At 45.2% G+C, this 14,806-nt stretch overlaps 1 protein-coding gene across 7 annotated transcripts in view; it reads left to right on the top strand.

Annotated features, from left to right (window-relative positions):
* The window catches only part of ikzf1 (IKAROS family zinc finger 1 (Ikaros)), a 126,742-nt gene that overhangs the window by 11,160 nt on the left and 100,776 nt on the right, over positions 1-14,806 (top strand). For all 7 annotated transcript variants that reach the window (XM_078538630.1, XM_078538632.1, XM_078538631.1 and 4 more), the window contains one exon: positions 7,415-7,534. In XM_078538630.1, the coding sequence (XP_078394756.1) occupies positions 7,415-7,534 (120 nt within the window). The remainder of the gene's footprint in view (positions 1-7,414; positions 7,535-14,806) is intronic.

The following is a 14,806-nucleotide window of genomic DNA, read 5'->3' as shown; positions in this document are numbered from 1 at the left end:
CCAGTGGCTGTGAAAGTGACTGTGGCGCTAAATTTCTATGCCAGTGGCTCCTTTCAGGGCTCCAAAAGTGACCTCTGTGGGATCTCACAAGCCTCCACCCACAAATGCATCCATAAGGTCACGGATGCCATCTTTGCAAGGGCACACAGCTTTGTGCGTTTCGCCCGGGACCAGGACAGCCAGGATGCAAGAGCAATTGGATTCGCCCAGATCCCGCGTTTCCCACAGGTGCAGGGTGCAATCGACTGCATTCATGTGGCGCTTAGGTCTCCGTTGCAACATGTGGTGAACCACATCAACCGCAAGGGATTCCATTCGCTGAATGTGCAGTTGGTGTGCGACCACCACAAACGCATCCTGTAGGTGTGCACAGTTTCCAGAGAGTGTCCACGACTTCTATATCCTCAGTTGGTCACAGATCCCTGGAGTCTTCCAGGGTCCACAGAAGCTGCAGGGTTGGCTCCTTGAGGACAAGGGCTACCCGCAGAGGACGTGGCTGATGACACCCGTGCGGCAGCCTCAGGCTGCAGCAGAGTGATGCTATAATGAGGCTCATGCTGCAGCTCACAACTTGGTGGAGCAGACCATCGGGATGCTGAAGATGCAATTCCGGTGCCTGGACTGGTCCATTGGAGCCCTGCAATACAGCCCACAGAGGGTGTCATGCATTGTCGTCATCAGCTGCGCCCTTTACAGCCTGGCGCTGCAACAGGGAGAGGAGCTGGCTGAGGAGGAGATGGAGGAGCTGGAGGTCTTCTCTGATGAGAAGAACGCCAACGGAAATGAGAGGAGGTCCTCGGAGGCAACAATGACTGTGATGAGGCCCTCACACTGGCCAGACGAGACAGGTGCACTCGGGAGGCCCTCATAGCTGCCAGTTTTGTGGAGGATTATGACAACATGCAGTGAAGAGACCCCATAGATCCTCACATTACATCAGTGAGTGTTTGACTCCAGCCTGGCTTATGGCAGCCGAATATCCGCTGTGATAATGCCCCTGCCATGGAGATGCAGTGGAGGCCCTAACAGTCGCTCAATTGCAGGAGGATGATGATGACATGCAGTGAGGACACTCCATAGATCTTCACATAGCCTCTGAGAAGGTCTGATTCCTGTTTGTCTGAGGGCATCTCGCTTCTGTGATCAGGGTCATATCATAGAGACGCAGCTATGAAACGTTAGAAACATCTGATCTTTTGTCCACCTTCAGCACCTGAGCCCTTCAGGAGCACAGCGTCACTGGTCACAGATGCTGAAGAGATAGGGGCCAGCCCCACCTTAAAGGTGCTGAGAGCACACAGAGAGAATGAGAGAGCTCTGTGGCGCCTGCCCACTACATTCGGGCAGCAATGACCAGCACTGCCGAGGTGGAGGCATCAGTAATGTTTTCAGGGAGTGTGAGGCTGGGCCATCACTTTCGCCTGAAGGTTGCACAGAGCACAGGGAAGAGGCCCTGGACTGAGACACCTGCATTTATCTTGTGTAGAAAGTTTTCACATCTGGGCGACCAGAACACTGCTCATCAGAACAAGGAGCCATAGGCAGGAAGACATTCTTGGAAGTTTATTGACAAAAGTGAACAGTATGTACAAGTGATTAATCCCCGTGCCCAGGCTGCGTAACTAATTCTCCTTAACTTTCCTAACCCTGTTGCTACGTCTTGGTGCTCCCCAGACATCCATAGCGGAGGTGGAGGCAGCCTGCTGACTGCGGTGGCCTGTCTGTGATGACCTTGGCAGGCGTCCTCTGGAGGGCCGAGTCTTGGAGGGTCCCGGCCTGCTTTCAGGGTTCTACTGTGTGGCAGTGGCACCCTCCTTGGCCTGTGGAACTGGAACTGCTGAGGTCACAAGAAGAGTGGAGTTGAATGGGTCGGGGACTCTCGGATTCAGCTAGGTGGATGACCCTGGAGTGTGCACCTGCTGATCCTCCTCCCTATGGGTGCCCAGGGGCCCTGGCTGACTACTTGAGGAGATGGGTAGCTGGAGTGAGATCAAGCTTTCGTGTACACACTGTTGGAGGTCAGCTATGTTGTCAGTGATGGAGTTGAGCCCACACAGCAGTACAGGAGCGAAGTCCTGGACCAAGGTCTCCATGGTGGCTGCCATCCTACCAGTGTTGACCTCGGTGTGTTGGCATGCCGGCGCTATCACCTCAGCCTGAAGCTGGACAGACTCCTCCATCGTTTACAATCTGAGGAGTGCAGTGGACATCACTTCCTGATGTTCCCGAGCTTGCCTTTGCAGCTCCAGCAGCTGTGACATGACCAAGTCCAGAAGCTCATCATCCGACTCGGACTCAGCAAATTTCTGGCCCCCAGCAGTCCTGCGAGTGCCAGAAACCTGGGAAGTCCCTGCCTCCACCTGCTTTAGATCAGATGGTGCAATGTGCTCACCAGAGTGTGATCCCAGGGCTGTTCTAAAGCTAGGTCTAACCGAGATGTGTGTCTCCGCACCGTTGAAGGGTGTGGATGAACGATGTGACGGGATTTCATGGACGGTGCCTCCAGTTTCCTCTTCAGAGGTTTCTTTGGGGCTTGATTGGAGGCCCTGGCTCCTGGACTCTGTCAGCTGCTTGGCACTCTGGATGTGTGATGGGTTTGAGTGTGTGAATTGAAAGCGAAGAGAAGAGTGACTTACCCTGGTGGAACGGAGGAGATCATTCATTCTCTTGCGGCTGTCCTCTTTTGAAGGGCATTGGTGCTGACCACCGCTGCCTCCTAAGCTGGGTTAGTGTTGTTGCTGCCCATCCTGTAGCCAGAGGACATCCCATGGGCCTCCACAGCATCCAAAATGCACTCAAAGGATGTGTTGCTGATCCTGGGGGCTGCAGTCTTCTTCAGTTTCAGGACCATATCTTCCATGCATCAGTGGTGGTCTGGAATCACTGTGATGTGTGCTTGCGGTTGGACTTTAAACATGGCGCCCGGTATGATGCAGCAGTGGGTGATGGTGGGCGGGCGAATGAGAGCCTGCTCACTTAATTTTTAAATCACACCCGCACCCAATCCTGTCCCTGCCAGCAACTGAAACCCCAGCTCTTAGTTTCTCATTAATAAGTTATGATAAATCATGTCCAAAATAATGTAGTTGCCCTGATTAAATTAATTTACAAAATGTAGATTTTAAAAGTTTCTTAATTGGATTGAGATTACTTTCATAGCCTCTCCAGTGTGTTTTTAACAAATGTTTGTATCCATCAAGGTGAAACTAATGACCTAGGAGTACCAACTTGTATCATCGGTAGTAATTCTCATGTCGAATGTAAAACAGCATAGTTACAGGATAAAGATTTAACTAGTGTCCTAATAATGGATAGAGATTTCTCCTGTGCATTATACATTGCAAAATGATAAATAACCTTATAACCTTTTAGTAAGTGTTTACAATTTTGTTACCCTTAATGGCACAGAGGTAATCCTCGCCTAATATGTCTTAACTCCAGGTTCAGTGGAGCACCTCTACTAAATCAGTGTGAGTGTGCAACTTATCACACGTTTTAACTTTATTGAACTCTCCATGATGTTGACAGTTTGTGCTACATAATATACAGGAGTATCCTGTGCGCTCAGTCCAACTAGTACTCAGGTTGAAACTGTCCATGTTATAACTTGGATCTTGCAGTTAGCAGAGTGGAGAGAGCTTCATCCCATCAGTCAGCACTGGATTCAAGTCCAGATCCCTGCATTAAAAGGAGACTGTTACAGCCTCCTACTACATTTAGTCTGTTCCCCACTTTAAAATAAGTGAGTGAATGTCATGTCTAAGATCTTGAAGCCTCTTTAAGTTTGTCTGTTGATCCTAGCTATTATTTGGAATATCAATAGTAAGCCTTAAGATCCCTTTATTACATTTTATATATGCCCTATACAAACCATGTACGTTTATTCACTAATTGGAAGATTTAATATAACAGCAAATTATATCTATATAGCACCTTTAACATAATGAAACACTTCAAAGCTTCACAGGAGTGTTATAAAGCAAAATTAGACACCCAGCCATATAAGGTCGATGGCCAAAGGTTTGGTCAAAGACAGGTTTAAAGCTGCATCTTAAATTAAGAAAGAGAGTCAGAGAGATTTAGGAAGGGAATTCCACAGCTTAGGGCCTAGGCAGCTGAAGGCATGGCCACCTATGGTGGAGCAAAATCAGGGATGCACAACAAGCTAGAATTAGATGAGTGTAGACATCTGAATGTTGTGGGGGCTGGAGAATGTTGCAGAAATAGGGAAGGCTGAGGCCATGGCAGGATTTGAAAACGAGGATGAAAATTTTAAAATCAAAGCATTGCTTGACCAGGAACCAATGTAGGTCATAGAGCACATGAGTAAGGAAACAGGCAGCAGAGTTTTGGGTAACCTCAAATTTCGGAGGGTGGGATATGGGTGGTCAGCCGTAAGTGTGTTGGAATAGTCAAGTTTAGAGATAGCAAAGGCATGAATGAGGGTCTCAGCAGCAGATGAGCTGAGATGGACGCTGTTAGGCAATGTTAGGCAGTGGAAATAGGCATTCTTAATGATAGTGTGGCTATATGGTCGAAAGCTCATTGCAGGATCAGATATGTCACCAAGGTTGTGAACAGCCCAGTTCAGGCTCAGACAGTTGCTAGGCAGAGGAATGAATTTGGAAGAAGAACCAAAAACAATCAATTCAGTCTTCCCAATTTAGGATTGGAGGAAGTTTCTGCTTATCCAGTACTGGATGTCAGGTAAGTAAGTAGCCTGATAATTTAGCAACAGAAATAGGTGGGGGCCAACGTTAAGCTTTGGGGGACAAGAGAGACAGCCAGTGAAGGAGTAGGAACAGATACAATGGGATAGATAGGTCAGAATGGAATCTGAAAGGAGGGATTCAAAAGTAGAACTCCAGGAAGGAGTCTTTGGAACTCCCTACCCCAGAGATTAGTGGAGGTTGAGTCATTAAAAATATTCAGGGCTGAGATAGACAGATTTTACAGATTTGATCTACAAGGTTAAGGGGAACAGGCAGAAAAGTGAAGTTGAGGCTATAGTCAGATCAGCTGTGATCATATCAAATGGCAGAACAGGCGCAAGGGACCAAATGACCTACTCCTGCTCCTATTTTGTATGTTCCAATAAATGCTGGCCTTGCCAGTTATGCTCATGTCATGTGAATGAATAAAAAGAAACTTTAGGTCTCTGTCTTCCATACAGTTTCCATTGTCTGTTTTACTTCTATATTACATTTATTTTAATTAAATAATAATCAAACCTAAAATCATTCCATGGAACCTTTGCATCTGTCAAAGAATATTTGGTATAAATCAATTCAAACGTTTTGAGCACATTAGGCAGAATCTTTTTGCAGGGGCGAGTGCCCTGACAACAAGAGGAAAATGAGCAGGATGACTGGCCATGCACAATCACGCAGCGGCAAGCCAACTGGCTATGCACAGTTGAGGGACGTGGCCAATTGTGTGGAGGGGGCGGGCGGGAAGTCACCAATCCCCCCATTACTTCACAGTGGCAGAAGGCCTGCGCACCATATCTAAATGGTATCTGGACAGACACCCACTCCCTGCAAGCCAGCAGCATAATTCTACCTGTCTGAGAGCAAGATTTTGAACTTGAACAGCTGCCACCCTCTCCCTACCTGCCACACTTGGAACCCTCTGCCTTCATCAGAGATTGACCTCCCTTCTGTCGTCCAGCTTCCTCCCTCTGTCCTCATGACCCTTCTTCGAGCTGCCATGATCCAACCTCCCTCCCTTGCACAGCCATGCCCAACCTCCCTGGACAGCAACCACTCGAGCTTAATGCAACAGCACAGCCTCCCCTCCTCTTGTCCAATGAAGCTCCCGTTCACCCCAGATCCACCAGGAAAACTACCTTACCTGCTGCCTGCCACCTTTAACCATTTGTGAATCTGAAGGCACTTGTTTCTGGTTTGCTGCTGACTTAATCGCAAGGGTATAGTTTAATCTGGCGACCATGTGTTTTAACGAGTTTGCATGACATGCTAATACATTAAAAATAGGTTCCTGCTGCTTCCCTCTGCTGCCAGCTTACTCTCCAACTTTCATCCCTCCATTCGGAATCTGACATTTCGCCTCCTGCACAATTAAGTGCCTCTGTCCGGCTCGTTTCCCATTTCCGGGAGCTTCACTACATTTCACCCATATTTTTCTCATAGGCCAGAGGTTTACATCGAGCATGCGGGCGCGTGCCTGACCTGGAAGATTGTGAAATCGCACGAGAAGATGTCGGGCACGCATCCCGACATCATCACGCTCGCCGCAACATTACGGCTGGTGGGTGTGTGCGGGGTCAGATGTCTGCCCACCGACAAGTGGATTTAAATTAATTTCTTCACTCAGAGGGTGGTGAACCTGTGGAATTCTCTATCACAGAGGGCTGTGGATGCCAAGCCACTGAATATATTTAAGAAGGAAATAGATAGATTTCTGGACTCTAAAGGTGTCAAAGGGTATGGGGAGAGAGCGAGATTATGGTATTGAGATAGAGGATCAGCCATGGTCATATTGAATGGTGAAGCAGGCTCAAAGGGCCAAATGACCTACTCCTGCTTCTATTTTCTATGTTTCTAAGTGGGCAATTAAGCCCATTAAGGAGCCACTTGCCAATGATTTTACGTGGCCCATCCACTTTTATGTTTGGCGGATGGGCCAAATGGCCACACGGCTTTCACGCTTTTGCTACAAATTCCATCCAGGGCAGGATAAAATGTCCGGGGTTAAGTAAAACAAGAGATGTTTTGAGGGATGAGGCGCTATGTGATCTGTTGTCAGGCGCTTGAATTTGCAGTATTGACACAGTTTGCAGCATTTTATTGAGCTCATTTCATTTTTACAGGGCTGCAGCTCCCTGAGGCAGCTCAACAGCAGCCGTCAGCCTTCAGGGAGCACCCACCCGCACCCTTACTTCTCATACTGCACCTCTTCTCCACCCCCCCCCCCCACCCCCCCCGGCAGTGCTGAGCCTCTCTCAGCGTGCGTATCATGCTGGCTGCCAGTTAACCGGCCAGTTGGTGTGAAATCGCAGTCGGGGGTCAATTGCAGCCGGAAACGCATATCGTGTCCGCGTCTGGGCCTGCCAGTTGTGCGCGCCTGACAAGCGTACAATTCAGGCCATAGTAAATTTATGGCTTAAGCAGTTCAATTCTTGTAGAAATGTGTAACAAAAATCAAAACATTAATCCGGGTTTCCTTGCAGTTGTCCACCTGGGATCCTTGTTACTTCAACATGTTAGGAGGCAATTTCTCCTTGAAAATGTTCAGAACATTCATGCTGCATTTAATGTGCCATTAAAAATACAGAAAAATAGAGAAATAGAGAAAAATTACGGTTAATCCAAAAATATATTCTCCTCTCTTAAATAGATAAATTTGTCATTATTAGTGCTTGGTTATTTTAACCATGTCCCTTTTTACATAGGGAGTAAGGAAGCTCTTTCTGTAAGTGATCAACCAGAACAATTAGAACAGATGCCTGTCCCAGAAGACCTGTCCACCAGTTCAGGTGGCCAGAACAACCCACAGAGTGGGAGGGTCATTGGTAAGTGCAATAACTTCAGAATATTTACATAGAATGTACAGCACAGAACAGGCTATTTGGCCCAACTGGTCTGTGCTGGTGTGTATGCTCCACATGAGTCTCTCCCCGCTCTGCTTCATCTAACACTATCAACTTAAACTTCTGTTCCTTTCTCTTCAAGTGTTTATCTACCTTCCCCTTCAGTGTACTTAATATTACTCCCGTATTAGGTATTATGCTAGCTATTAAAATGAATGCTTCTTCAGAATAACAAAGTATCATTTGAACCTCTTCAAAATAATGCAAGTCATTCATATTAACTACAGTTTGGCTGGAAAATATTCTATGGTTGCCATAAGCACTTTGCAAAATAAAAAATGGTTTCATACATGTAAACACTTAATGAAGTACATTCTACAAAATAGAATGTAATTTTTTAATGTGCAAGTGGGCTTCAGAATAAATCCAGCCTGATCTTACATGAAATATCTTGAGCATACTCAGAGTTTTCTGCTATCTTCGGGAAAATGGGAAACTGTAAAGATTTTTTGGAGTAAGGTTGTGGTACCTGCCCCCTGCCCCGACTCCCTTGATTTGTTAATTTAGTTTGCTGCTGAGGCTGGGATTTTCTGTCATTATACATACAAAGTTTATTAATATAAATCAAATGAGCATCTGGATGAAAAACAATTCCTGCACCCACTGCCATGTCTTCTCCTGTGGCATGTCATGCTTTGAGAAATCCCTTTGTACTTGTTCTGATGTCTTGGCACACTTTCGTGCAGCAGTAATGTGTTAATCGAGCAATATCCAAACCGGGGGCGGGGAGTGGTTGGGGGTCGCTATGACAATTAGAATGTGTAACCGCTCAAAATGAACATCAAGAGGTACAAATGTCAGTGATCAAGGACCTGGTTGCAAATTACATTTTTAAAGCAATTAGGAAATTACCAAAATATACATATAGACTATGGTGCCAAGTATAAAACAATTTGTATGTGTCCTGAAGGTGGTGAGAGGAGGATGCAGCTACTTAACCTAATGTTTAAACCAGTGTCCTTATATTTTTTGCATGCTCTTTCCCTCGCCAATTTTATACCATGGTCTGAAAGTTACAGGCACTCTGGGATTGCCCAGAAAAAGTTTTTGCAAGTGTCCTGATTGGCTAAGAAGTTTCACAGGGGAGGAGTCAGTCAAGCAGGGCAAAGAAAATGAACCCCACTCCCCACTTTTCAGTGTTTCAAATTCAGGAAGTTCTCAAGCAACTTTAATCAGAAGCATTTTGTTTTTTTTTATTTAAAAAATAACTTACTTGACTGTTTAATGACAGAAAGAATAACAGTTCAATGGAACTGTTTCACTTTCCCTCCTAACACCACCATCAAAGCAATGAGTGATTAATAGGAAAACCTTGTTCGGGTAAGGCTTTGCAGCAAGAACAAGGATTTACCACTTTCTTTCATGGGTTCGGAGTCCTGTATTAAGACGGGTAAACTGCAATCACTGTGTATAGGTGAGTGAGGATCGTCTTTCTCCCTTTGCATTTAAAGTCTCTTCCCAACCTTTTTGATCACACTATCAGGGTAACCTTCAGCTTGTTTCTTCCTCATATATTTATCGAGTTCCTTGAATGAACCTATACTAGTATCATAGAATGGTTACAGTACAGGAGGAGGCCATTTAGCACAGTGTCTTTGTGTCAGTTCTCTGGAACAGAAACTCAACTAATCTCACTCCTCCATTTTTTCCCTATAGCCCTGCAAAATCTTTTCTCTTAAGATAATTATCCAGTTCCCTTTTGAAAACTGCAATTGAATCTCTCTCTGCCACACACTCAGGTAGTACATTCCAGATCCAAACCACTTGTTGCATAAAGAAGTTTTCCCTCATGTTGCCTCTGGTTCTTTTGTTGATCACCTGAGGGTTCTTGACATTCTGTCAATGGGAACAGTTTATCCACATTTACAATATCTAGATCCCTCATGATTTTGAACGTGTCTAACAAATCTCCTCTCAACTTTCTGCTCCCCAAGGAGAACAGCCCCATCTTCGCCAGTCTATCCACATAACTGAAGGCTCTCATCCTCGGAACCGTCCTCGTAAACCTTTTCTGCACCCTTTCTAAAACCTTCACATCCTTCTCAATGAGGCTGAACCAGTGTTTTATGAAGGTTCATAACTTACTTGCTTTTCTACTCTGTTCCCCTCTCTATAAAATCCAGGATTCAGTATAATTTATTAACTGCTTTCTCAACTTGCCCTTCCACCTTCAATGACTTATGTACATATATACCCAGGTCCCGCTGCTGCTACATTTCCTTTAGAATTGTACCCTTTATTTTATATCATCTCTTCTCATTCTTCTGTCCAAAATGTATCACTTCACACTTCTCTACATTAAATTTCATCTGCCACGTGTCTGCCCATTCCACCAGCCTGTCTATATCCTCTTGAAGTTTATCACTATCCTCCTCACTGCTCACAATACTTTAAAGTCTTGCATCATCTTCAGATTTTAAAATTGTGCCCTGTACACGCAGGTCTAGATTATTGATGAAAATCAAGAAAAGCAGGGACCTCTCTATATACCATCCCCCAGTCAGAAGTAAAGGAAGTTTTCTGTAATTCACGTTTTTGATAGGCGTGAAGTAAATAATTAAACTGTTGCTAATGAAATTCTACCTATGCTAAGGACTATGATTCAAAGTACCCTATGGTTTGAAATAAAATGCCTACTGACACTAATATTTTTCACTTTAAAAGCATAGTTTTACAGACGTTTGGTGACTCAAATGATTAATACATATGAAAACAACGTTATAGTAGACTTTGAAATGATATGGCTGACACATTTCCTTAGAGCTCCTGCACCTCAAAATCTGACACTACACCACTGCCTGTGACCCCCCATTCTGCCACCTGTGGCCTGGGAGCCAGCGTTGGTGTTGGGTTGGTGTTCTACCAGCAGCAGCCACCACCTCCTTGGTGGCGGTGCCATTCAATAGAGTTGACAGCCTCTGATTGGCTGACAATCTTCTGTGGGCAGGACTTCTGCCCTGGGGTCTTTGATCCTGGGAAAGCCCCGCTACTGTCCAGTTAAGAGCCTGAGTGGCACTTAATTCAGCAGGCTTTCCCTAAAAGAGGTGTGAGGGCCTATCCATTAAATCCAGTCCAGGTAGTGAGGAAGGTGCTAGTTCTGATTCTGGTTTGTGCTGAATATGCTGATTTCTGTTGGGGGTTGCGATAAGGGCTCTACAATTGACATCCTTTGACTAGGAAGGAAAAAGCTCAGCAGGGTTTACACTAAGTGGTGATTCTTGCTAGAGAGCTTGTGTAGGCAAATAAGGATAGGGTTAAGTTCAGCTGGGATGTTGCCTGAGGTGAAAAGTCACGTTCTGCACTTGGAGCAGCCACATTCTAGAATGATTAGCAGAGATTAACCCCTCATTAATATAAATCCTGCTTTAGGTGCCAACAAGGATGGCTGAAAAATTGTCTGACCCAAAATGCTTTTGGATGTCATTCAGGAATCCTTGGAGTGCAGATCATAGTCCTGTGAAATGTGTTATTTCTGCCTCTGTTTCCCTTTGTCTATCCTGCCAAATCCATTTATATTTTTAAGCATCTCGATTGATCACCTGTCATCTTAATAGACACAAGGGAATACAAGCCTAATGTATGTGACCTGTTCTTCTACTTAAGCCCTTTGAATAGGGATTGGATATATACTTGAAATTGGAAAAAGTTGCAGAGCCACAGGGAACAAGAAGATCAATAAGAATAATTGGATATATCTTTCAGAGAACCAGCGCAAGCATGATGGGCTGAATTGCCTCCTCCTGTGCTCTATGATGAGCCCTGGTATCATTCTGGTGAATTTGTGCTGCACCCCTCCAAAACCAGTAATATGATTCCTGAGATGCAATGCCCAAAATTGAACACAATGGGCAGAATCTTGCCCTTGGATGGCGGGCGGGCCCCACCGGTTTGGCGGTGGGCGGGCAGCCGACCCCCACCACTGACACGGGGCCCGCCGCCATTTTAAGTAGGCGGGCCAATTAAGGCCCGCCCAGCGGCATCCCCGATGAGAAGCGCTATGCGCTTCCTGTACGGGGATGGGGATGGATTCCCCATCTGTCAAAGTGTGCTCTTTCCTGCATGCGCGCATTTTTCTTGTTGTAAAAACCCATCTGGTTCACTAATGTCCTTTAGGGAAGGAAATCTGCTGTCCTTACCTGGTCTGGCCTGTATGCGACTCCAGACCCACAGCAATGTGGTTGACTCGCAACTCGCCCTCTGAAATGGCCTGGAAAGCCACTCAGTTCAAGAGCATTTAGGGACGGGCAACAAGTTCTGCCCAGCCAGTGACACCCATGTTCCATGAAAGAATAAATTAAGAGAATATGCCAATTTGTTTTCCTTGAATCTCCATTTACCACAATCCATGTCTTCTTGTCCCCCCACCCATTACACAACCTTCTGTGCCTCCTAACGTAGTGTCATCTACCAACATGGACACACAACTCAATTCTTCACTTAGTCATTGATGAGTGTGCTGAAAAAAAAGGACCCCAGTTGTAATCTCTAGGTAACACCACTAATTATTACATCCTGCCAATCAAAGTACACTCCCTTTATTCTGACTCTGTCTCCTACCTCCCAACCAGTTAATCCATGCCTGTTCCTTCTCAGCATGCTACACTTGTCATACGCCATTTTTTAAAACACACAATTATTGCATTCCAAAATATCATTTTCTGAAAGAAATCAATCCAATTTGCATTTGAACAAATCTGCACTACTGCTTTCACCATATTTTTAAAATAGATTTACCACTCGATTACTGAAATAATGGCCTAATATTTTCAGAGAGATTGTGAGGAGTGTGGTAGCACGATCAAAACCCAACAAGGCTGGAATGTGAAGGACCTTACAAGTTTAAAACAAGGACCTAATCATAATTGTACTGTGGGAGTCTGATTTAAATATCTTGACGAAGAGATGGGACACTTACTCTACCCACTGATACAAACATGGTGACAGGCATGTATGTGGCAATTTGGAGGTGCACTCGCTGTTTTATTATTAATTAACTCACCACAGGCAATGAATTAAATTAAAATTTTAACCTCTTCTTGACTCTGCTGCTTGATGTATGGGGGATGGGAGTGTTACTCTTGGGACTAATGTTTCTGGAGGTTAGGTTTTGAATGACACAAGGCTAACTCTAATTCCATGTATTTTTTTTTTGCTAATAATCTCTTGTGCAGAGCCTTATCAAATGCCTTCTGGAAATCCATATAGGCAACACCCATAGTTCCCCATATGAGCGACAGCTTCAAAAAATTCAAACAGGTTAATCAGACATGACCTACCCTTCATAGCTCCATGCTGGCTTTCTTTGATCAGCTCTTCCTTATCCAAGTGCTCAGTCATGCTGTCTCTGATGATAGATCTTAGTAACTTGCCCACAACTGATGTGAAACAGAAAGATCTGTAGTTTCCTGCTTTCTCCCTCCTTCAATAATGAAGTGTCATTTGCAATTTTCCAATCCAAAGGCACAATTCCAAAATTAAAGGAGCTTTGGAAAATTGCATCTGCATTTTCCTGCCCTGTTTCTTTTAACACCCTGGGGTAGGAATCATCAGGCCCTGGAGATTTGTCTATCAGGTTAATGAATAGATTTTTTGTCGAAAAACCATTACAGGTTTTTGAAAAAGCAGATTGTGTAAGAAGAGCTAGATTTTGTAGCCTTTGTCTGTCAGAAATGGGACAGTTGCACCCTAAAAAATGGCGGACAAATTATTCAGCCATCTGTATGTACTCAAAGTAATTTTAAAACACATTCTTATTTTTCATAGTATTTTAACTCTCCTTAATTGTGCTTGTAGGGCAAAATGCACTTTGACAAGGCAAATTACTATCGTCCTGTAAGGACTCCATCCCATTCTCTCAGTTCCTTCGCCTCCATCGCATCTGTTCTGATGATGCCGCTTTCCAAAACAGTTCCTCTGACATGTCTTCCTTCTTCCTTAACCGAGGTTTTCCACCCACGGTGGCTAATAGGGCCCTCAACCGTGTCCGGCCCATCTCCCATGCATCCGCCCTCACACCTTCCTCTCCCTCCCAGAACCATGATAGGGTCCCCCTTGTCCTCACTTATCATCCCACCAGCCTTCGCATTCAAAGGATCATCCTCCGCCATTTCCGCCAACTCCAGCATGATGCCACCACCAAACACAACTTCCCTTCACCCACTCTGGCAGCATTCCGCAGGGATCGTTCCCTCCGGGACACCCTGGTCCACTCCTCCATCACCCCCTACACCTCAACCCCCTCCCACGGCACCTTCCCATGCAATCGCAGAAGGTGCAACACCTGTCCCTTTACTTCCCCTCTCTTCACCGTCTAAGGGCCCAAGCACTCATTTCAAGTGAAGCAGAATTTCACTTGCACTTCCCTCAATTTAGTCTACTGCATTCGCTGCTCCCACTGCGGTCTCCTCTACATTGGAGGGACCAAACGCAGACTGGGTGACCGCTTTGCAGAACACCTTCAGTCTGTCTGCAAGCATGACCCAGACCTTCCTGTCGCTTGCCATTTCAACACTCCACCCTGCTCTCATGCCCACATGTCCGTCCTTGGCCTGCTGCAATGTTCCAGTGAAGCTCAATGCAAACTGGAGAAACAGCACCTCATCTTCCGACTAGGCATTTTACAGCCTTACAGACTGAATATTGAGTTCAATAATTTCAGATCATGAACTCTCCCCTCCATCCCCACCCCCTTTCCGATCCCCCTTTTTCTAATTATTTATATTTTTTAAATATATTTTTCTTTTCCTACCTATTTCCATTATTTTTAAATGTATTTCCATCCATTGTTTCATCTCCACCTTTTAGCCTATTTCGATCCCTTGCCCCCCACCCCACCCCCACTAGGGCCCTCTGTTAATTGATCATCCTGCTTTCTACCCTCAATGTCACCATTAGCACATACCTTAGCTAATATCACGACTGTCAACACCCCTTTGTTCTTTTGTCTATGACATCTTTGGCAATCTCCACCTATCACTGGCCCTCTATCCAGCTCTACCTGTCCCACCCCCCCTTAAACCAGCTTGTATTTCAACTCTTTTCTATATTTCCTCAGTTCTGTTGAAGAGTCATACGGACTCGAAACGTTAACTGTATTCCTCTCCGCAGATGCTGTCAGACCTGCTGAGTGTTTCCAGCTATTTTTATTTTTGTTTCAGATTTCCAGCATCCGCAGTATTTTGTTTTTATATTGAA

The sequence above is a fragment of the Cetorhinus maximus genome, chromosome 3 (assembly GCF_964194155.1).
Source record: "Cetorhinus maximus chromosome 3, sCetMax3.hap1.1, whole genome shotgun sequence".
NCBI classification, from domain to species: Eukaryota; Metazoa; Chordata; class Chondrichthyes; order Lamniformes; family Cetorhinidae; genus Cetorhinus; species Cetorhinus maximus.
Note: the sequence above shows the minus strand (reverse complement) of the source record. Positions and strands in the feature narration are given on the sequence as shown.